The sequence below is a fragment of the Loxodonta africana genome, chromosome 1 (genome assembly GCF_030014295.1).
Source record: "Loxodonta africana isolate mLoxAfr1 chromosome 1, mLoxAfr1.hap2, whole genome shotgun sequence".
Taxonomy (NCBI): Eukaryota; Metazoa; Chordata; class Mammalia; order Proboscidea; family Elephantidae; genus Loxodonta; species Loxodonta africana.
Window position 1 is genome coordinate 190,914,766 of NC_087342.1, and position 24,617 is coordinate 190,939,382.

At 36.6% G+C, this 24,617-nt stretch overlaps 1 protein-coding gene across 4 annotated transcripts in view; it reads left to right on the forward strand.

Moving 5' to 3' along the window:
- RNF217 (ring finger protein 217) overlaps positions 1-20,372 on the forward strand; it is a 155,214-nt gene extending 134,842 nt beyond the window's left edge. Inside the window, exons 4-6 of one of the 4 annotated variants that reach the window (XM_064290429.1) lie at positions 599-800; positions 5,171-5,242; positions 6,670-20,372. In XM_064290429.1, the coding sequence (XP_064146499.1) occupies positions 599-800; positions 5,171-5,242; positions 6,670-6,743 (348 nt within the window). In that variant the 3' untranslated portion in view covers positions 6,744-20,372. Of the gene's footprint in view, positions 1-598; positions 801-5,170; positions 5,243-6,669 lie in introns of those variants that run through there. The other 3 variants (XR_010322855.1, XR_010322854.1, XM_064290434.1) reach the window with 3 other exon arrangements.
- Positions 20,373-24,617: the final 4,245 nt, after the last annotated feature.

Here is a 24,617-nt window from a genome sequence, read left to right on the forward strand (position 1 = left end):
GCAATAATAGAGGAAGGTGCTTCGTTGCATAGATGGCATCGTACCACCTTTTAAACATATTTACAAGTCATATGAGTTGGAAACCAAAATGGTATTTCAACATACTTAAGTATGCTGTTGTTCTCTTCTGCAAAGAGAGATTTTTTTACTTGACATTTATTGACAAAAAGTTTTACATAATCCCTTTTTTCAAGGAATGTTCTTTATCTCTTGTTTTTCAAGTCACCTCCTACTTGCCGATCACAACATAATAAAAATTCACTTTCACAGCATTTTGAACTGCTTCCTAACCACTGAGTTGGATGTGTGTCTGTAAAGATAAGTGAGTTTTCTTTGGAATTTGCTCGTTTATGTATTGGTCAAAATAAGCCAATAGCTTGAGTACCTAAAACGTTTTTCAGCTTTGAACACGCGGAAGTATTTTGCACAAATACAGTCTTAGAAAATGTGGTTATAAGCAAATTGACAGCCTCAGGAATCCTCAGTAAGGATTTTACTTTGATGAAACTCGTTAAATGTTACTCCACAAAATTTGCCTGATTTTACTTTTTAAACCTTTTATAACCTTTCCTTCTCTTTCCCTCTTTCACTGCTATAGATCCACATCCAGAGAACCGAAGGATGTGACCATATGACTTGTTCACAGTGCAACACTAATTTTTGTTACCGATGTGGGGAGAGATACCGCCAGCTCCGTTTCTTTGGAGACCACACATCAAACCTCAGTATATTTGGATGCAAATACCGCTACCTCCCAGAGAGACCTCATTTAAGGAGATTAATTCGAGGGTCGGTCTGTGGTGAGTATCTAACATGCCTTATAAGAGTCTCCCCTGGGAAATAAGTAGTTATAATAACCAAAAAAGACCCTTTGCCGTCGTCGAGTCAATTTTGACTCATGGCGACCCTATAGGACAGAGTAGAACTGCCCCGCAGAGTTTCCAAGGAGCACCTGGTGGATTCAGACTGCCGACCTTCACCACGCCACCAGGGTTTCCAAACAGTGATAACAGAACTTAGAAATGTAATAGCCATGGTAATTCTGAGCACTTGCAGTGTGCCAGGTAAGGTCTTTACCTAAAGACAAGAGGATGATAAATTCTCTCCCTTTGAGATCAAAATGAAAAACGTTGATTTATTAGAACACTACTTATATGAGCAAGCAGATTTTGGTTCTCTGAAAAACAAATTATTAATTTCACTGTAAAAATCTAAAGTCATTGGTCTTTTAAACTTTTCAAGCCCTATTGTATGTAACCCACTTGACGAGAGGGACAATGTCACATTTGTTTTTGTATGAACAGTACCCGGCATAGTGTCTAATACATGTCCTCCGCTCATGGAGGACACTCAGTACAATACAGCATGGGATATGGTCTAGAAAGGCAACATGATTCAGAGTCCCTGTAACCAAGTTTCATTGTATGTACACAATTGATAGGTCATTGTATATATTTTTTGTACTACATTAATATTTAATATTTAACAGTTAATGGAATGAGTCTCTAATGTCATCATTGCATAGAAACGTGAGTTTAAATATCCAAGTATAAATTGTATTTGTGGATTGACTCTCCCCCCCGCAGTCTTCCTTAACAACACATAGCATCACTACCCTCCCACCCTACACACAAACACAAATATACAAAACATATTTTCTTTCCTACTTTCAATGCCATTTTGTATTTCGTTGTGACAAGATATTTCTATCCAGTCTATAAGTAATCTTTGATTAGACCAGTCGTTTCTCGTTTTCTTTTTTGTTTCTTTCCTTTTTGTTTGTCTGTTTAGTCATCTTTGAATAAATTTGTCCAATAATGTTATGGATGCATTCTCTTCAGGCCCTCTCACTGATTATCTAGGTGCCACTGGTGTCCTCCTCTAGTATCATAAAGTAGAGTTGGGTTATTTAGCAGTCCATAGAATGTACAGAAACTGACAGCCCCATGGATCTAGTCAACAGGGAAACCTTATCTCTATACAGTCTTCTCTTTTTCCTTTTATTTGAAAGTTTTATGGTCAGTTTTCTATAAATGGTTTTCTTTTTGACCTGTTTCTACTCCATTGTGTATATGCATGTGCATACATACCACCCGGTCAGGATGAACCTGACAAAGTAGTGAGCAGCTGGCTTTAATATGAGCTGTCCCTCCCACACATAGTTTCCACCTCCAGCACAACTGTCCCTAACTGCTGTTGGACTGTAGCTCCATGTGGAGTAGTCCACTTTTCCTGTCCTCACAAAAGGTAGGAAAGCACAAAATTACTTAATCCCTGCCATATAAGAGAGAAGATGGATTATAGCAAACCCCTCCTGCTCATAGCCTTTGTATGTGTTGCAACCCAGTTTACTCCCTCAGCCTTGGACCAAAGCCTCCAGATGTCCTTGGACAGAGGTGGAGAAAAGGTCGGCATCTCTCTCATAGCTGGAGGATGGGAAACATGGTCTTCATCCCATGTGGCCGTGTGCCCAGCTACAGACCAGCGATTCTGCTAGAGAATACAGCACAACATAGATTGGGGGACGATTAGTAGCCTCTGACACAGGGGCATCTCCCCCATACAGAGTAGGCAGATTATACATTGAATGGTATTGGGAATAAAAGTGGCTAAGGAAAAATTTTAAATTGAAAACATTAAATCAAACCATATAATATTGAAGAATATATAGATATATCTGATTTCTAGATGGCAAATAATTTATATGCACAAAAGCCATGGATTTCTTCCTTCCCGCCCGCCCCCCTCGCCCCCCAAAAAAAACTACCCAACTTTTAAGAAAAGACAAAGAAGCCTGGAACCAAAACTGAAAAAATAACAAATAGTCAATAAACATATCTAAAAATTTCAGTGCTGTTGGTAGTCAAAGAACTGTAAACTAAAATGAAATTATTTGGGACTATTGCTTATCAAAATAATTTTGTCAAGCTTATACTCAGTGCTAGAGTTTTATACTCTGCTAAATGATTTGGAAATTTTGGACAATACTTTTGGAAAGGCGTGTGATGATAATGTGATGGGCATTTTAAAAACATGATAAATTGATGTGCTGACCATGGTTTGTGTGTTTAAGTATAATTTAAAATAGCAAAAATAAAACAAGGAAAGTAAGTATATGAATATTTAAGTAATATATGATATATGCATATGATAGAATACTATTTAAGATATTTAAAGTGATATTTTAAAATAATTATTACTGACCTAGGAATAAGGGAAACGTTGCTTAGTCCTCAAGACCGTTTCAAAAGTAGCCTTAAACATGTTTTGAGTATTGACGTCCCAAAGGGAGAAAGCACATATCTGGTTCTCTGAGTTCCATGATGTTTGAAAAAAAAAAGTCAGCGATGTTAGCTTACAGGCATGCCTCATTGCTATTTTGAAAATATATTGGAAAAGGAAATATGAATGAGCGGACTGAACTATGTGTGTGGAAGAAAAACAGATTCTTTCAAAATATTCTATCAAAACTCTTAAGCATAGCTTTAAGAGGATACCAATGTAGTTGTTCAATGAGATTTAGAATTATTTAATTGGATTCTGTCATTGGTGAAAACATAAGTTTAAACCCATGGTTAGACATTGTGTTAACTGAGTGATCTTTTGAATTAAATATTAAAAACTATGTTTTATATACTTCTGGTCATCTGTTTCCAAAGACCATTTGTTAAGAATAAAAAAAAAAAAACCCACTGCCATCAAGTCGATTCCGACTCATAGCGACCCTATAGAACAGAGTAGAACTGTCCCATAGAGTTTCCAAGGAGCACCTGGCAGATTTGAACTGCCAGCCCTTTGGTTAGCAGCCGTAGCACTTAGCCACTATGCCACCAGGGTTTCCTGTTAAGAATAACTAAAAAAATAGAACAGAGTAGAACTGTCCCATAGAGTTTCCAAGGAGCACCTGGCAGATTTGAACTGCCAGCCCTTTGGTTAGCAGCCATAGCACTTAACCACTATGCCACCAGGGTTTCCTGTTAAGAATAGAAAAGTTAATATTGTTCTGACAGACTTCCAACACGTGGTTGCACTATATTTCTTTCCTTCTTTCTTTTTTTGAATGTAGTAGGTTATCCCAAATCACTGTCTTTACGTAATTTGTAGAATGATGTTCTGGTTGGTTCTTAAGCAGATACGTGAGCATTTCAGTTACGCAGCTATACTGCTATGTTACGTGTCTTAAGATCAAGGTCACTATCGATGACAAGATACTGAGTACTAGTCTGTTTTTTGTGCTCGTGCTTTTCAAAGTCAGTGGGATCTGATTATGGGCTCTGTGCTATGTTTACTTATGACTAGAGTTTATTATCACCACTGCTAAATTATTTATTTGGGAAAAAATGCAGACTGATGCCACTTGGCACCCTCGTCAACATTTAGCCTTCTTATTTTTTAAGTGCTTCCTTTTAAAATTCGTTTAAATGTCACTTTAATAACTTTGAACGTTATGTGTATTAATTAATTAATAGTGTTTTCTCTAACAATTGGGTTGCCCCATTTGTAGTTCAGTCTATTAGGTATTCATGCTGTCAGCTTTCCTTTGACTCAGGAAGTAAATAAGTCATTTTTTCAGATGTAGGCTTTGGTAGAAGTTCCCTGTAGCACCTATTAGCTATTCATTTGGGGAGCTAAATTAGGCTTTTTGCCTACCAACTCAGAATGTGTTACTTCCTTTTTTTATTTAATTTTATTGTGTTTTAGATGAAGATATACGGCGCAAATTAATTCTTCATTGAAAAAGTTATACACAAATTGTTTTGTGACATTGGTTGCAATCCCCACAATGTGTCAGTGCTCTCCCCCTTTCCCTTTCCACCCTGGGTGCTCTGTGTCCATTTGTGCAGTTTTCCAAAGTGTGTTTCTTTCTTAACTTTTTGGCATCTTGAAAACTGAAAATGGAAGAGATCTAAGAGAAAAGCATATAGAGAAATGGTCCTGGTAGAATTTTCTTGGTGATAAAGGATAAATTATTTATGACAATGTTGGACTCACGTGCCCTGGACTTCAGGGAAGTCCCACACCTGATACATTTCCTTAGCAAAATATAGCCCTAGTTACAATCAGACTTCTTAAAAAATAACATACACTGTGGTATTTAAAAAGTACTGCTAAAATTGTTGAATAAATTACTTATAAGACTCTTTAAATGGTTTTGCCTTTTGTTTTCCAGCTGGAAAATTATTTGTTGCACCTGTAATCCTGGTTTTGGGATTAGCACTAGGGGCCATAGCAGTTGTAATCGGTAAGAAACACTTAACATATCTGACATTAGAATTCTCTGAGTGGCATAGAGAATAGGACCATAAATCTAATAATGTGTTCAGTTTTTAAGTGGATGTGATTTCTGTTCCATGTTTGCTTTCAAAGAATGGGCCTTGGCCTATTAGGAGAAAGATTGCATTTTAAATAGACAGCATATGATTTACAAATTCAGAGAAGCATGCTTCATATAGAATGTATTTGTATAGCACTTTTTCAGTCTACAGATATGTGATTTATAACTCTTATAAAGTGTTACTAACCACCCTTGTAGTACCAAGGTTAATACAACTAGTATTAGTGAAAGAGTCCAGTGGCCTAGAACCCAAATTTTCCAACTTCAAGTTCAGATTGGAGCATCAAAGAAAAGAGACTGTGGTGGACTCTTAGGTATTTGTTCTGGTCTGGTAAAAAAGATACCTTTAATGTATATAGAACATATTTCAGTGAGCATTGAAAATAGAAAATGTATCAATGATTTGTATAGTTTTATTTGCCCAGGTATAGTAAAATATGTATTTTAAAAGCAGTGGTTCTTGCACTCTAGCGTGCCTTAGAATCACCTGGAGGTTGGTTAAAATAGATTGCTGGGTTCCACTCCCAGCGTTTCTGATTCGGTAAGTCTGGGGCAGGGCCCCTGGACTTGTATTTCTAAAACATTCCCAAGTAATGCTGATACTACTAGTCTTGGGGCCACACTTTGAGAACAATTGCTTTAGAAAATTTTAAATTAAACGCTACCGACAAAGGCTTCTTTGATGATTGCTCTGTGTAGTAGATGGGGTTTTTATTTTGTTTTTGCTAAATAAAAAGATTTTTCATGTGTAAACTTCTATTTTGCAAATAATGCATGTGCGAAACAGATAGAATTAAAAAGTAACTGACATTTAAGTTCTTGCAGTGAGTCAGGACTTGATGAGGTAAATATTTTCTGCATTTTATAATTGAGGATATTAAGGCTTACTGGAACCTCCTAAGTGGGAGAACTGGGAACCGAACCTGACATTTGGCGCCACAGCCCATGTTCTTAACTGATAGGCCTTACTGCCTGAAGCTGCAGTGTACATCATAGTGTGCAGATGATACAACTATGGGTGATAAAGAAGACTTAGACCTCGGGTTTGATATTGTGATAGAAGGCAGTATTCCATATTCAAACTGGTATCACTGAGGTTATTAAAAGTGGAGGAGGGGAGAGCTAAAGGGAAATAATGAAGAAAATCTTATAGAAGTAAACAAAATTTATAACATAGGTGTCTTTCCCCTCTCTATTTTCATGTATTGCTAAATGATATTATTTATCAATAGTTTGCAGATAACTCAAAATGAGGAGTTTAAAATATATAAGCCTAAATACTTCTCCTCCTAATTAGTTTTAATTAATTTTTTTTTTTTTTTTTTAACCCATAGGTTTATTTGTATTTCCTATCTATTGCCTTTGTAAAAAACAGAGAAAACGATCGCGGACAGGTATGCACTGGTAAAATGCAGATGATTTCATCTGAACTATGCTGGTCCGGGTAGGAGCTATGCAGAATGGTATACCCATGTGTGAGCCACATCTTGAAAATCACTGAGAGGAATCTTCTGCCATCTTGTCTTCTCATGGTTCTCTGCAGGCCACAATGCCTCTAGCTACGGTGCACTCCCAACATAGTGTCCTGTCTCTTTCCCTATACAAATTGCTGCTTATAAAAAAATGGTCACTTTCATAGACTATAAGCATCTGTATCATAACTTTGACCTTCTTCATGGCTCTTTGAAGAAAATATTTTAATTAAGAACCAACTTTCCTCAGAATTGTTCTGAGTACACCTCTACTGAGCATTGCTTGGACTGTCTTTGAGCCCTGAACCTCCCTCCATGCCATCTTGTGACACTTGGTGTGAATAGCTGACGTCTCATCTGTACCAATAAGCAAGGCCACTTTTCCGAAGATGAAGGTTCACTATATGCACCTGTTTTCATCTGTGGCCCATGCAGTATAATTCATTCATCCTTCAGATGGCATAATTGCTTAAAAATCTCAATGCCCAAAAGGGAACTAATGAGACTAAATTAATGAGAAGAATCATGAGTTGCTGAAATATAGCATATATGTATAGGGGTGTGAATGTGTGTATGTATAAATACCTATGTTAAAACTAGGCCAATAACTTTGTACTTCTCTAGTTCCATGCCTCTGCACTATTTTTCACATTTTAATAGAGCTCTTTAAAGATGATGGTTCCTTTGTGGGCATAGTTTGGTAATGTACCGAATTAAAGTCAATGTACACAACAGCCTGTTTCGATGTTGGCACTTTCTATTTCTTGTTCTCTCTTTTTGTCACACACACACACACACACACGTGCAGTGTCACCCAAGGGTTATCAAAGTTTGTATCCTGGCAAAACTGATAGGCTGCTTTTAGGAAGTTCTCAAGACCTGAGCATTTGATCTTTTCGGATTTCTTATATGTTGGCATGCATGCTTCACTTTACAGATAAATTCTTCTGGTGGAGTTAGTTAATCCAAAGAACAAGTTTGGTATAAGGAGAATTGCTTAACCCTTCAAACAAATCCCTATTCTGCTAAAATTTTTATCAGGTTAGCAATTACAGGTAATTCTGCTTTAGGTCAAGGTTTCACACTATTTAATACCTACCCTCTTCTCTTTCCTTCTCTTTCTCTCCCTTTTTTATTTGTCCTGGAGTTTTTCATAAAAAGAAATACAACTTTCGAAGGACTTTTTTATGTTTTCTGCTCAAATGCATATAATAATCTGTTGGTATCTTCTGTGAGGAGGTAATCTGAAAACAAAAGTTTTTGTGTTCGTGGGTATATCTAAAATGTAAACCACTTTTGGAGAAGGAAACAAAAAAATGAAGGAAGTGTTTTTGAGAAGTTTTTCAAAGCTGGGAAGTCTTTAAAAACAAGAAAAAGGTCAAGTATTTGAACTGATACTTGTTTTTATCACAAAAGTTCATCAGCAGAAAAGAAGAAAACACCCATAAAAAGCTTGAAATACCTGATTGTCTCCAAATCCTTAAAGTTAGCTATCTGCTGTAGATGTAGCATTTATTTGTCAGCACCCTTGCCTGACATGAAATAGGTTATGTGATAAAACATGCATTAACGTGGATAGTTTGTCTTTGTTGGGCTCCAGAGTATAAGAACATTTGTCATTTATGATTGACCTAAAAAGTCTGTAATAAGGACATTTACTTGCATAGATAACAAGCCAGCACACTTCCATTTTTCTGAATAATAATTGGAATAGTTATCTATAGCTTTTGGACTAGTTGTCTATTCCAGTTAAAGAAGGGTGTGCCATTTATGGTTCTGGAATAGTGTATTTTTAAAATATAGCATAATATAAGACAATGTGATGCTCTGGTTTCACAAATTCATCTTTGCATTCCTCTATCCATCCATCCATCTGTCCATCCATTGATTGAACAAATATTTATTGAGCGGCTCCTCTAGGTACTCTAGTATAAAGACTGAAAGAATGAGACTTTCTGGCATAAATCCATGTATTTCTATCATAAAGTACTTAATTTTTATAAATATGTCTTTCCTGGATTTAGGCCTTAGTTTGGTGATATGTGAATATAGTCAATTCTAAATTGAGTGAGTGTGTATATGTATGTTATACATATGTATGTACAGAAAATATTTCCATAGCTGCATATGAATATATATGCCACAGACATATATACCAACTGATTGAATACTTATGCTCTCTTGTCTGGATAATCTATTTTCTTAGGTTATTGTAACTGTTGTCTTTGGCCTACTCAGGGATTTTTATTCCTTTCTTTTTAAGTAATTTATCTTTTGGAGGTATTTTTATATTATTTAGAAAACTTCCCAATATTTTTATTACAAAGCAGTGTCATCAAACAGTGAAGGCTAGTCTATCAGTGCTTGAGGTAGTGTGCATTGTGGTCTACAGGTGTTTCATTTTTCTATTGCATAGATTTTTTTTAATTAATGTATTTTCCTTTTTACAAGTTGATATATATCTGGTCTTTCCCTGCTGATGGGTTAAAATTATTTGTGAGTTTTTTTTACTAAACTTTATCAAAATCATGAAAATAAAACAGAATATTTATATGTTAGTGCCAACATTGAAGGTAAAATTATTGTAGTAACGTTTAGAGTAAATTCTAAAAACTACTTTAGGTAGGAAAAGATGCATGCACATAAAATGAATGTCTTTCTAGCAAAGGCTTGTCATTTTGTATTTGTTTTTATTCTAAATTTAGTACTGACTTCTTTAAAAACACCAAACCATAAAATTATAAAATACATGTTCTTCTGCTTATCCCGCCCCTTATTTGCTAGGGGTAACCACTGTTCATGGTTTGGTGTGTGTCTTTCCAGACGCTGTCTACAAATATACAAATATGTGTGTGTATGTGTAAGTGTCAGAGTGTGTATTACTTTTATTCAGATAGAATAATAATATTCTTACTGTCCTGTGACTTATTTTTCATTTTTCGTATAGCAGTGGACACCTTTCCATAAGAGTGTAAATAGAATTACCTCATCTTTTTGAAAATTACTGCATATTCCTTTGTAGGGTTGTATCTTAATTTATTTAATTAGTCCCCTATTGAATGGACAATGAGATTTTTTTCACTTCTCTATGACCAACAAAGTTTCAGCAAAGATCCTTTTATGTATGTATATTTTTGTGCCCTTGTGCGAACATTTCCATAGAGTTTTAAATTTGGTTTTTATACGATTTTGTAACAAAATTTTTAATGCATTTTCAGTGAATGAGATCACAGAAATAATGGAATTGAGATCATTCTCTTGGAGAAAAAAAGATTATGCATAATTTTTAAAGAAGAGCCTCTTTTGCAGGATAATTTTCCCCCTGCTTGACTAGCCAAAAAAATTCCTTGCCAAAAATTATAAAATAAAGTTAATCTGTTTCCAATAAAAATAAAATGTTATGTCTATAATGATGTGAGAAATATGCATTGATTTTTGGATTGCTTAGTTTTAAAACTTGGGGGATTTAAATGAAACAGTCAAGCCAAATAGATGATGTTTGTCACATTTTTAAAACTATCCATGTTCATGCATGTTGCTCCGCAAAGGAACTTAATTATGCCAGTGACCAAAGTGGGAAGCAATATGTTGGCAATAACAAATACCCATAATTATCCAGAGAAAAATAAATCAGACTGTGGGTAAGGGTTGGTGGTTTGTTGGAGTATTTATAAGTGTGGAATAATGGGAAACATTTATTTTACAGTGAATTCCAACAGTTTCCTAGAAATATGCCTGTGAGGTACTAAGAGGAGAGGGGACATACCCTTTGGTACAAGCAACATCCTGTTGTCACCACAGGTTGATCTCCTGGTAGATGCTATTGTATCCTACTAGACTAGACAGGAAAACAATCAAAGATGATTAAATACCAGTCAGGTTACAACATGCTGTCTTCATTTGTACTTTCTCTGCTTTGTTATCAGGATTCAGTAACTGTCAAGAAATTCTCAATCCTTTGCCACCCACCATCTCTTGAGCCCCAGGGTCTCAAGTGAACCTTTATCTTCCAATCCCGCCATCAAAATATATATCCTCTGTTCCAGTAGGCCAAAAATACCTACAGCTTTTTAAACCCTGTGGGACAGTTCTACTCTGTCCTTTAGTGTCGCTATGAGTCGCAATCAGCTTGACGGCAACGGGTTTGGTTTTGGTTTTTTGGTAGTCCAGTAGGCCAAAAATACCCACAAAGCACTATAATCTTTTTCGGTCCCTGTGACCCTCCCCAGCCTCATTTTTCTCCACTCCTCTGCTACTCTAGCTCCTCCTCACTAAAAGAGAGGACGAGAGACAAGAGGAGGTGAAAACCTCACTCTGGCATGGAAAGTATCAGCATTCCTTCCTGACCATTGTCACATTAGAATACATCAGTCTGGCTTCTCCCTTGTTAAACAAACACAGTTGTTTCTACATTAAACTTTTCATGCTGCCTATTAACATTTATAAATGTAAGAAGTTAGTGGCCTAAATCACATTAATTGATATACTCTATTAAGTTCAAAAATAAGAAAATTCACACCAATTTTAGATTTTGCTTTCACAATAAAACCTGCAAAAGCAGGAACCTGTGTAAGGCAGAAACCTGTCAGAAAAGGAAAAGTCAACTACTTTTCACTAATAAAGAGTGATAGAAAAGTAGTAAGACTGCACCTTGTCAAAGGTGGAAAGCTTACAAGACCCAGAAAAACAAGGCAGTCAAGTTCCAGCTCTCACAGTTTTCACTGTATGAGCCAGCCGCATACATGCCTTAATGTGAATCCTCACATTGGATTGTGTGCTTATATTTTCCTATTTGTGGCTAAAATCTATCCCAGCTATTTAAGGTAAATTTTCCCATGGTCATCTTTATTTTTTTGTGTGTTAATACCTATTATAGCCTTAAAATTGAATAATGCACTTTAAAATATTTGTGCCATTTAAGTAATTTATTGGCAAAGTTAAGGCAACTGACATGTATATTTCAATGGAGAAAAAAGAATAACAGTGTTAGCAAATATGTGTCACCTCTTTAAATATGGGGGAATCAGAGACTGAATATTTCAAATCAGCAAAACATACCTAAAAAATATATCGCAGAGTTTCTGAAATTACAGTAATCTTGGAGATTGGTATCAGGGGCTCAAATATAGCAAATACAATTTCATTAATGTTATATAATTTAATAACCTAGTTTGGATATTTGTTTAAAATATTGTTAATTTCTCCTGAAAGTTTTAACTGCATTTCACAAAACCTGCGAAAGTTTTCCTGACCAGAAACATGGTAAATCAAAACTGCCACCAATAGCCAGTATGAACATATTTTGTTTGCTCAAGTCATTATAATTTAATTATGATATTTCTCTCCTATAGAAAATAATTTCCAAGAATCACATCTTTAGTATAAATATCCACAGTTATTACTTTGATAAACCTGAAATAATTTGATAGAAGCATTAAAGTATGGTCTGAACAAAATCACAGAGTTACAAAATTTGGGGAGTATTCTAGATTGTGAAAAGTTTCCTTTTGTATGAAAATCAATAATACAGACCTTGAAGGGAGAAATGAAGTGGAACCCCTTTGCGACTACCGTTTTGAGGATAGAACTAATAGTCATTTCATAGCCAAGTACCTTGTGGAGCATCTGTTGTACATCAGTGTCATGAGGCTGGAACTTCACTTGATTTCATCCAAATCTAAGTAACAGAGTCACAATAAAGTGAGACTTCTGTAATTGTCTATTTGGAAGGTTAGCTGAAGCCTTAATATAGCATATACCTTATAGATCCTCATACATATTGCCAATTTTAGAAACATAGGATGTGTATTACAAACTACTCCTTTTTTTAGCTGAAGAAGTGAGAATACCAACATGGATTTAAAAGGCAATAAATTATTTTTAAAAAATACGCAAAATATTGCTGCTGCCTTTTTTTTTGGCACTTCCCTTTTTCTTCTAAAAGTCGTTTTATTACGTGTGTTTAACTCTGCATCGCTTAGATTTTGCAGATTTATTAGCATAGAAAATGCTTTTTCGGTTCTATGCCACTTTTTTGTCACTCTTCTCCATCATTAATCTTTAAATGACTTCCCTGCCTTGTGAACTGATTTCTACATTCTTCAACATTAATCTGTGTTTTCTCTCAGATTTCCTGGTTTTCTTACTTTTTGCCTTCCCAGGCCCCTTTCTGTCTTGGTCAAGCATGGAATAAATTCTGTCCCTTTGACTCTAAAGATATGAAATTCAAACACTGAAAGGACGCCATAATTTAGCTCTGGGAATGAGCATAATTTACCTTGGCTTATTTTACCTATAAATTGGAAGACATCAGGAGTACCGGAAGCACTTCTCCCTGTCCTTGATAGGTGTTGGAGAACCCTGCCTAGCCCTCTGATGAGAAGTAAATTGAAGGAATTTGAAGATGTAAATTGGATCAGGGGGCCTAATAATTCTCTAAAACTAAGTTTCAGAAATTGCTTCATGGTATCATAAAGTCAATATTATGTTTACTCATTAGCTGGACAGAAAGAACATATGGGCATTCATCCAACTGACCTAAAGTCATTCATGATTCATCCAGACTGGCCAAATAATATGGTTTATAGCCTTTGTTTCAGCAAAAAGTCCTACAGCTTGAAAGTCCAATTGGGGCTGGATTTATGTCACGTAGAGTTTGTATATAAAATTCAACCGTATATTCATACTCTTGGAACATTTTTAAACTTTTTTGATAATCTATAGTAGATCACATCGAATGTAACTGATATTCCAGACCTCGAGAAGCCATTTTTCATTTGCAAATGTTCAACTTGTTCATGGACATGATTTAGATGTAAACCACACTCAAACTAGTAAAGAAAAGATATATTTAGGATAGTTTTAGTGTATGACACAGAAAAGGTCAAAGGAAAATCTAACTTGGTTGTTCAAGGGCCCCAGAAATTGCTGAAATATCAAGTTCTCCCCTGTGGCTTTCAAGCTGTGCTGTCGGTCATTGGTTTTCTGCAAATTTGTGAGGTATCTGCGTCATAACCCAGCTGAGGAAATATTCTCAATAATCCAGCCAAATCCTAAAAGTGAATTTTTTTTAACATATTACTCCCTTTTTGTCCAAATGTAGTTTTATTGTTTCTTTTAAGTAAATACCACCTAAATCTTTGATACAAATATCTGAATTTCTTTTTCAGCCTATAGAAAAGCAGCATTCTTTATAAAGACAAATATTATAAAGACAATGTTCCTTTATAAAGACAATTTTGTATGTAAGTATCATTACTTTTATCAGTTGACTACAAACCCTTTTTCTTACCAACTTCAAAAACACAATTTTTTTAAAGTTCCATGTGGCAGCCCCTCAATAGCTTACTTTTGATATTTGGTCATTTTCATCATAATGGGTATTGAAATGACATTTAATAAAGTAGAGCAGCCTTGTATTTCATATGAAACCTAGAATGGTGAAAGGTTTTTAGATTACCATGTACCTTGACAAGGACAATATGTTACAGATTTTTAATGTGAAAATTAATTGACAATCTTGTTGCTCATAGAAGCAATTATTAGTATGTAATAGTAAATTCTGAGACCACAGAAAATAACTCTCTGTAAAAAGAACAGTAAAAACAGCTGCAGTGAAATGCTATTAAATCCTCTTAACATATTATTGAGAAACCACAACAGTTAGTTGCTTATATTTTAAGCAAAATTAATTATAAGACACTTCTATACAATAAATACATTTTTACATCTATGTATACCTACTGCTAAACTGGGCAGTTAAATTATTCACATTCTCTTTTTTGCACAAAGAATATAAAATGTTAAAAAGAAAAACTCTTGGCTGTTTTTTTTTTATATTTAATCTATGATTACTGTATGTCCAGAAATTACAATTCCAAGGAATAATTGTCATCTCCTATTTGAATTATCAGAGTATGTCACATTTCAATTACATTCTCATGAAAAATAGCAAATGAAGAGCAATTTCTTAATTGTAAAATGAATGTTTTTCACCAGTAGTTGGTACCAGGTCTTGTTCATTGTGTCATTATATTGCATAATTTTAGTTTCCTGTAAAATGTGTAGCCATTTTTCAAATATGTCATAATATTTGTCATGTTTAAAATGAGCCTGGTTGAAAAGACTTTATTTCCTTTGCTTTTTCAATGATACTTGGAAATATTTATGCAATTTTATTGAACTTTTTCTACATTAGTAATGTTCTTAACTTTGGTATCCATAAAACTATATAGAGGAAACTATTATGAATACATTTTGAGAAAGAGGCAGGTAGAAATACAGTTAAAAAATGCCAATATTAATGTTCTTATGTAGAATGCCTTGAAAATAAGTAGGAAAGGAAAAAAACAAATTCTGAGATGAAAATATTGGAAAATAAGAAATATTTAAGACCTTAATTTCTTAGATTGTCAAAAGTAATCAGCTTTTTATTCCCAACTCATAATTTCATGCTGTTGTTTCAGTGAATTGTGATTTTTGGCATAGTATTTAGGTTCCTGCATCATTTTGTGTTTAAACATTACAAAAAGAATGGAAGGAATTACTGAATAAAATCCAGAGAAACTAGGTTCATTCCCCTTTTCCAATAGCACTCATGTGTAGTCCCCTTAGTCTTCCATACACTGCCTTGTGTGATGAGAGTATTTAACGTTTATATATGTTATTAGTGCCTTATTTTTTTCACTTGACTTTATTTCTTATCTAAAGAGCCATGTAATTTTTGTGAGTGTTTTTTGGTCCCTCTATTTAAATGCTAAGGAAACAGTGTATCTTTAGGCATGTGTATAGACTGCATTTGCTTCCTTAATCCACTGTATTATCTCTAGAACATCAGCTTAACCAATGTTTCTTTTCTTAAATTCACTTTTCATTTTAAGTTAACATTAAAAAAAAAAAAGATACTAAACACCAGAAATTGAAGCCATTTTCATCAAAATTTATTTCAAAACTGCAAAAAAGATGCTGATTATTAAAGTTTAAAGTAACAGTTGAAATGGTTGTCAGTCTTTATAGCTCCAATTAAGACAAAATTACAAAGAAGCACTGAAAATAAAAGCAACTATATGGTACTTCAGGAATTTGACCAATTCCCTGCAACTGGTCTTTGGCAATATTTTATTTGTAATATACTTCCATATAGATGCTAGAGTGGTGTTTGCTATTTACATGTTGTTACTCATTCACAGTGGGCTTTATCAGCATCAGGCCACTTTGTACAATTTATTATTTTGCTCTTCTTGGTCAGTGCCTTTTGTTTCAGCTTTATACAAAATACTGGTTTTGTTGTATTCTTTATGTACCATAGTATATAATTCAACTTTTACTGATGAATGTATGATAAATAATTAAAACAAACCATGTGCTTAGAAAAAAAAATATACAGGCTGCATATGCAAATATGTATAAATATTCGACAAAAAAAAAAAGGAAAAGAATCCTGGCAACAGATACGTCCTGCTGGACAGGACCTGGAAATTAACCAATTTTTTTTAAGCAGTGAACTTTAAAAATCTATTACCTCAATTTTCAGTGGATGTGTGTCAGTGTACTGCTTCTTAGAAAATGCAGTCTCACTTGCTGCTGGCAGTAAAAGCAACCCAAATGTTATCACACAATTTTAGGGACATGCCTTTCAACAGGTGGATACCTTGTGGTATTTTGGAGTCCAATTTTGGACTTTTGATACTGTCCCTATGGCCTTTTTTTTTGTGGTTGGGCTTTTTAAATTGTTTTTGGTTGATTGTTTTGGAATGGAAGGGTAGTATTAATTATGAAATAAGATCTCACTTGGATAAAAACTATAATGGGAATCAAACTATTTTGATTGTCACTGTATGAACCATTGTATGGATTTCTGTGGTGTGCTGTTTACTCACATGGTGTATTCAATACATCATGCAGTGTCATCTAGCAATGCCTAATAAAAGTTTTAAAAAGAGAAGGCTGTTGTCTTTTTTCCAGTAGCTTTGGGATAGCAGGAATGAAAAGAAATTCGTGTCACAGGTGTGCTTCTAGGAAGGTGGAACGTGATGGGTTGCTGTGACATGTTTTGGAAGGAGAACAGAATAGGGATGATCAATCTGAATATTTTGCAAGGGCATGATAGAGACTCTGGGCAAGTACTGTGGAAGTGGAAGGTTGAATTACGGTGGTGATTGTTGTCTCGACAAAGCAGACTGGATTTGGGTGGGGGAAAGTAGAGACCACTAAAAAGAAATAGAACCATCTTCTTGTCACACAGAGAGTGGTTTACTCTTACACTCCAAGAGTAGGATGGCACAGATGATGTTGTTGGTGTAGGACTTTTTAATAAATTTGAATTGGTGTGAAAGCCTCAATGATTTCCATTTAATTTTTTTTTTTGTACTTTAGATGTATAGGGTTGCAATGAGTCGGAATCGACTCGACAGCACTGGGTTTGGTTTTGGGTTTTGGTACTTTAGATGAAGATTTACAGAACAAACTAGTTTCTCATTAAACAGTACACATATTGTTTTATGACATTAGTTAACAACCACACATGTCAACACTCTCCCTTCTCGACCTTGGGTTCCCTATTACCAGCTTTCCTATCCCCTCCTGCCTTCTAGTCCTTGCCCCTGGGCTGCTGTGCCCCTTCGGTCTCATTTTTTTTTTATGGGCCTGTCTAATCTTTGGCTGAAAGGTGAACCTCAGGAGTGACTTCATTACTGAGGAAAAGGGTGTCTGGGGACAATGTATTTAATTTTTGCCTTCCTATCTATAAAAAGGGGAAACCCTGATGATGTAGTGGTTAAGTGCTATGGCTGCTAGCCAAAAGGTCAACAGTTTGAACCCACTAGGCACTCCTTGGAAACTGGGGTGGTTCTGCTCTATCCTATAGGGTTGCTATGAGTCAGAATTGACTTGACGGCAATAGGTTTAACTATAAAAGTAATATGCAACCCCTACCTCTTGCCATAAACAAATATTGACTTGAGGTATTTCATAGGCCTGTAAGTGAAAGGCAAAAACAATAAAACTTTTGGGAGACTACATAGGAGAATATAACACTGAGAAAGGTAAAACCTTCCTAAATGGGACACAAAAGGCCCTAACCATGAAAGGAAAAAATGAAAATCTAAAACATATGTTACAAAGGACTTTTACCCAGAATATACAAAGAGTTCCTACAAATCAATAAGAAAAAGACAAGCTAATTTTTAAAAAAGCAGGAGACTGAAATGGGCCCTTTAGAAAAGTGCCAATAAGTACCTTTCTTATTCAATGAAAATGTCCTCAATATTCTTACTCAGCAGATAATTAAATGACAGTTAGATACCACTATGCCTCATAAGCCTGCTGCCATCAAGTTGATTCAGACTCATAGCAACCCTAGAGGACAGGGTAGAACTGCCCCATAGGGTTTCCAAGGAGCACCTGGTGGATTCAAACCGATGATCTTTTGGTTAGCAGCTATAGCTTTTAACCACTATGCCACTACGGTTTCCAAGAACAGGTAAAATAAAATACAATACGAAGTATTGCTGAGAATATGGCACAAGTGAACTCTCATAAATTGCAGTTGGGAGTGTAAATTGATGCACACCATTTTGGGAAAATATTTACCAGTATCAATAAAAACTATATACATATACAAACACACACGTATATGCCTGCACTGTGACCTGAGGAGCCCTGGTGGTGCAGTGGTTAAGCGCTTGGCTGCAACCAAAAGGTCAACGGTTCGAACCCTACAGCTACTCTATGGGAGAAAGAAATGGCAGTCTGTTTCCATAAAGATTACAGCCTAGGAAACCCTATGGGGCAGTTCTACTCTGTCCTTTAGGGTTGCTGTGAGTTGGAATTAACTCCTAGCAACAGGTTTACCCTATTACCTAGCAATTCCTCTACTAGGGGAATGAGAAAATTCCTCCAAGGGAAATGAGAGCATTTGTTGACCAAATATCTACAAGACTGTCCATTAACAGAAAAAATGGATAAGTAAATTGTAGCACATTCAGACAATGGACTATTACAGAGCAATAAAAATGAAGGAACTACTGAGATATGCAACAATATAGTTGGATCTCATAGATAGGTTTTTTTTTTTTTGCACTAAAGGAGCCAGACACAAAAGATGACATGTATGTATATGTATATGAGGATCAAAAACAGACAAAACTAATCAATGATGGTAGAAATCAAAAGAGTTTACTTCTGGAGTAGGGGATTATTGACTGGAAAGAGACAGAAGGATGCTTCCAGCAATGATTAAAACAAAAATTCTATTACTTCATCCGGTTGTAGTTATATAACTGTATAATATATAACTTTTTTGTGCTATATATTTAAAACCTGTACACTTTAAACTTATCTTGAATATAATTTATACCTCCATTTAAAAAATAAGCAAAATAAAAAAAGTATATGTACCTATCTTTTTTTTTGCTCTACTAATTATATGTATATAAAAAAAATAGAGAGACAAATTGCGCACTTTGAAGCTGATACCAATTTACAGTCTCTTCACCAATTTACGAGAGTTTTCATTCCAGTTTACCCTCACTAAAATGGCTTTAATGTCTTTAATATTTGCCAATTTGATAGGTGAAAAGTTAAATTAAGGGCCAATTTGGCTACATTTATTGCTCCAACTTTTTTCTCTAAATTTCCGTAAATCTGTTTGCATTTAGATCCTTTCATTGTAAGTAGTGAGCACTCATAATTTCCTTTCATTTTCCCAAATATTTCCAGGTCCCAAGTCATTATATTTAAAATGCAATACTGGTGATACTTCTGATTATAGCTACCAAAACAAATCCATTGCCATCGAATTGATTCCAACTCATAGCGACCCCTTAGGACAGACTAGAACTGCCCCATAGGGTTTCCAAGGGGCAGCTGGTGGATTCCAACTGCTGACCTTTTGGTTTAGCAGCCAAGCTCTGAACCACTGCGCCACTACAGCTCCATTATAGCTACAAACGTATATAATACAGTAGAGATGTACTTACACAGTTCAGTACAAATGTTTGGCGTAACATATGTTGCAAAATGAGCCTGAGATTGGAACCATGAATCTGTTTTTCTGGCATTCTGGTTCCAGAGTGCCTCACCCACTGTTGGACACGCTGAGTGTGATTCTGGCATTTGATAGTGTTTTACAAACCACTTATCCCTTCATCATGAGCCAGTTATGTCATCTGACACTCAAAAGAAAGAAGTAATGGAGAAAGGAAGAGAGGGAGGGAGGAGTAAAGGAAGGAAGAAAAAATACACTAACTATAGCTGGAATCATCTCAACTGAAAAACGATGTGCCAGTCTCCAATGGGGCACCTCCCTACAGAGTTTTTTAGTGTAGTTTGACTCTTTTTGATTTTAACCCTGTGCTTTAACTTTAGACAGTAACCCCTGCCTAAGACTATGCTCCACTTATTTCTTAAATGAAATTTATATTTAGACAAAGTACTGTTAGGAGTTTGACACTGAAAATAAAATAATTATTAGGAACAAAATTTATAAAAGATCAGGTTTTAAGCCTCAAATCACAATTGAGGTAGTTTTGCAAAGAAGTTAAAAAAAAAAAAAAAAAGGCTTAAAATGTAGCTGTACAGAGAACCCCTGAGGGAGCAGGAGAACAGTGGGATGCAGACCCTAAATTCTCATAAAAAGACCAGACTTAATGGTCTGACTGAGACTAGAAGGACCCTGGCGGTCATGGTCCCCAAACCTTCTGTAGGCCCAGGACAGGAACCATTCCCGAAGCCAACTCGTCAGACATGGATTGGACTGGACAATGGGTTGGAGAGAGATGCTGATGAGGAGTGAGCTACTTGCATCAGGTGGGCACTTGAGACTATGTTGGCATCTCCGTCGAGGGGAGATGGGAGGGTAGAGGGGGTTAGAAGCTGGCAAAATGGTCACAAAAAGAGAGACTGGAAGGAGGGAGCAGGCTGAGAGTATGTACTAAGTATGTACTAAGGTGTATATAAGTTTATAAGTGAGAGACTGACTTGATTTGTAAACTTTCACTTAAAGTACAATCATCAACACTCTCAGAAGCTGGGAGAGTAAGTAGATCAGTCCTGGGGTTGAGGTTGGGTAGTACATTCCAAGCCACTTTTCAAGTCCCTGCTCACTCTCACTGAGCATTTTGGAATGCTCCCTGACCCTAGCATTAATCAGAAGAACCCTTCCTTTCACCATACTCTATATATCACCAAAAAAATTGTTAATTGCTTTTGCTTGTATTGTATATGTGACTTTCTAGCAAGAATATGAATTCCATGAGGTTAGGGGCCATGTTCTCATTTTTGGGTCTCCTGCACCTTCTACAGTAACTGGTAGGTACATCACAGGCATTGAAATGTTTTCAGAATAAATAGCCCGAGATTAGTCAACTGTGGAAACAATACAGCCAAGGATTCAGATTGGGTCTTTTTACTCCAAACATGTGTCCACTGGATTTGAATGAACAAACAGAGGAGCAGGAGATGGAAAGAGCTCTGGACAGGAAATGTTGTTAGGTGCAGTTGAGTTGGTCCCAACTCACAGCAACCCTATGTACAACAGAACAAAACACTGCCCGGTCCTATGCCATCTTCACAATTGTTATATTTGTTTGAGCCCATTGTTGCAGCTACTGTGTCAATCCATCTCTCGAGGGTCTTCCTCTTTTTCACTGACCCTCCACTTTACCAAGCATAATGTCCTTCTCCAAGGACTGATCCCTCCTGATAACACGTCCAAAGTATGTGAGATGTAGTCTTTCCATCTTTGCTTCCAAGGAGCATTCTGGTTGTACTTCTTCTAAGACAGATTTGTTCATTCTTTTGGCAGTCCATTATATATACAATATTCTTCACCAATGCCACAATTCAAAGGTGTCAATTCTTCTTTGGTCTTCCTTATTCATTGTCCAGCTTTCACATGCATACGAGGCTATTGAAAATATCATCACTTGGGTCAGGCACACCTTAGTCCTTAAAGTGACATCTTTGCTTTTTACAACTTTAAAGAGGTCTGATTTGCCCAATCCAATATGTCGCTTGATTTCCTGACTACTGCTTCCATGAGTGTTAATTGTGGATCCAAGTAAAATGAAATCCTTGGCAACATCAATTTTATCCATTTTATCATCATGTTGCTTAGTGGTCTAGTTGTGAGGACTTTTCTTTATGTTGAGGTGTAATCCGTACTGAAGGCTGTGGTCTTTGATCTTCATCAGTAAGTGCTTCAAGTCCTCTTCACTTTCAGCAAACAATGTTGTGTGATCTGCATAACACAGGTTATTAGTGAGTCCTCCACCAATTCTGATGCCACATTCTTCTTCATATAGTCCAGCTTCTTTGACTATTTGCTTAGCATACAGATTGAATAAGTATGGTAAAATGATGCAACCCTGACACACACTTTTCTCGATTTTAAACCATGCAGTATCTCCTTGCTTTGTTCGAACGACCACCTCTTGGCCTATGGATAGGTTCTGCACGAGCACAATTGAGTGTTGTGGAATTCCCATTCTTCCCAATGTTATCCATAATTTTTTAAGATCCACACAGTTGAATGCCTCTGAATAGTCAATAAAACAGGTAAACATCCTTTTGGTATTCTCTGCTTTCAGCCAAAATCCATCTAACATCAGCAATGATATCCCTCGTTCCTCGTCCAGCTTGAACTTCTAGCAGTTCCCTGTCAACGTACTACTGCAACCTCTTTTGAATGATCTTCAGCAAAATTTTACTTGTGTGCGATACTGATATTGTTCAATAATTTCTGCTTTCTGTTGGATCACCTTTCTTTGGAATGTGCACAAATATGGATCTCTTCTGGTCAGTTGGCCAAATATCTCTCTTCCAAATTTCTTGGAATAGATGAGTGAGCACCTCCAGCGCTGCATGTTTTTGTTGAAACGTCTCAGTTGGTATTCTGTCAGTTCCTGGAGCCTTGTTTTTCACCAGTGCCTTCAGTGCAGCTTGGACTTCTTCCATCAGTACCATCAATTCTTGATCATATGCTACCTCCTGAAATGGCTGAATGTCAACCAGTTCTTTTTGGTACAGTGACTGTGTATTCCTTCCATCTGAATTCAATGATTCCTGAGTCATTCAATATTTTGCCCATAGAATCCTTCAAAATTGCAACATGAGGCTTGAATTTTTTCTTCAGTTCTTTCAGCTTCAGAAATGCCAAGTATGTTCTTGTCTTTTGGTTTTCTAACTCAGGTATTTGTACTTTTCATTATAATATTTTACTTTATCTTCTTGAGCTGCCCTTTTAAATCATCTGTTCAGTTCTTTAACTTCATTACTTGCATTCGTTTTAGCTACTCTACCTTCACAAACAAGTTTCAGAGTCTCTTCTATTTTGGTCTCTCCTTCTATTTTGGTCTTTTTTTTTTCTTTCCTATCTTTTTAATTACTTTTTGCTTTCTTCAAGTGTGATGTCCTTAATGTCTTTCCACAACTTGTCTCGTCTTCAGTCATTAGTGTTCAATGCATCAAATCTATTCTTGAGATGGTCTCCAAATTCAGGTGGGATATACTTAAGGTCGTATTTTAGCTCTCTCGTTTAAATTTTCTTCAGCTTCAACTTGAACTTGCATATGAGCAATTCATGGTCTGTTCTGCAGTCCGCCTGTGGGAAACCTAAATTCCAGCCTTCCGTTCTCATCCTCTAACTTGTGTTTTGAGTAAGTTCAGCTGTTTGGCCCTCCTCCTTCTTCCTTAAGTTGCAGGGATTGTTTTGGATGATTTCAGAAGAAATATTTATCTAGCACCTACTACGTGTCAGCGCGTTCCCATGCATTCTTATGTAATCCTTACAATGACCCTGTGGTGTTGATATTATCATCCTCATATTACAAATTTAAAGAGAAAAAAAAAAAAAAACTAAAGAAAAGCTCAGTGATTTGATGTCACACAGCAAAAATGCTGCAGAGGCTTAATTCAAACTCAGGTTCCTGACTGCTAGTCTGTAGTTCCCCGCCCTGAAGAAAATTGACTTGAGAAAAAGCAAAATTACCGGGAGGAGGAAGACAGTCTTTCCCAATTTAACAATCTTCTTCCTATCCCCAATGCCCATCAAAAACAAAACTACAAAAACAAAAACAGATCAGGATTGCTTTTGTCCAAAGTAGAGAGAAGGTCTGGGCAGGGCAGGAGCCTCCCTGCAGAGACCCCTGTCAGGTCCCGCTCATCTGATCATTTCCCAGAGCAGAGCAGGGGCCCCAAGGCATCCCTGGTCCAGTGGGAAGAGACCCGAGGACTCGAGGGGTTGCCTACAGCTGTCCGGGATCCAGGGATGCAAAAGCCTTTCTTTGGGGTAAGTGGACCCGGGTCATACAAGCAGTTTTGTCCCCAGCAACCAGGGGCTCAGAGGATGCCGACTGCCCCGGAGCTGGGAGGTTGTTAACCACGTGCCCACGGGAGGGTAGCCGGTTTCTGCCGGCTGCGTGGGAAACCAGGGTGCGGCAGTCGGGTTGGCGGCTGCGTGGTGACTGCCGTGACTCGGTGTGGAGAGGGCACCAGGGGTATGAAACGCGCAGTAGGTGCTAGGCACCCCCGCCTCGGCCACCGGGCTAGAGCCACCCCGCCCTGAGGAGGGTCCCTGGAGGTGGGGTCTCCTTGGGGGAAGTGCTGGGCGAGCCGCACAACAGCATCAGGAGCGACCCTCACGTTCCCAGTGCTGTCGCTAGTACCTGAATGTTAAAAAAAGGGGGGGGGGTTCAAAAAATTTTTCATTTGAACACGTGAATTTTAAATTTAATTAATTAAGATTTTGTGTGTTTGTTTGAACAGGGAGATTAGAAAACAGTTGCCTTAAGTATACTGGTTACATCTTCCAT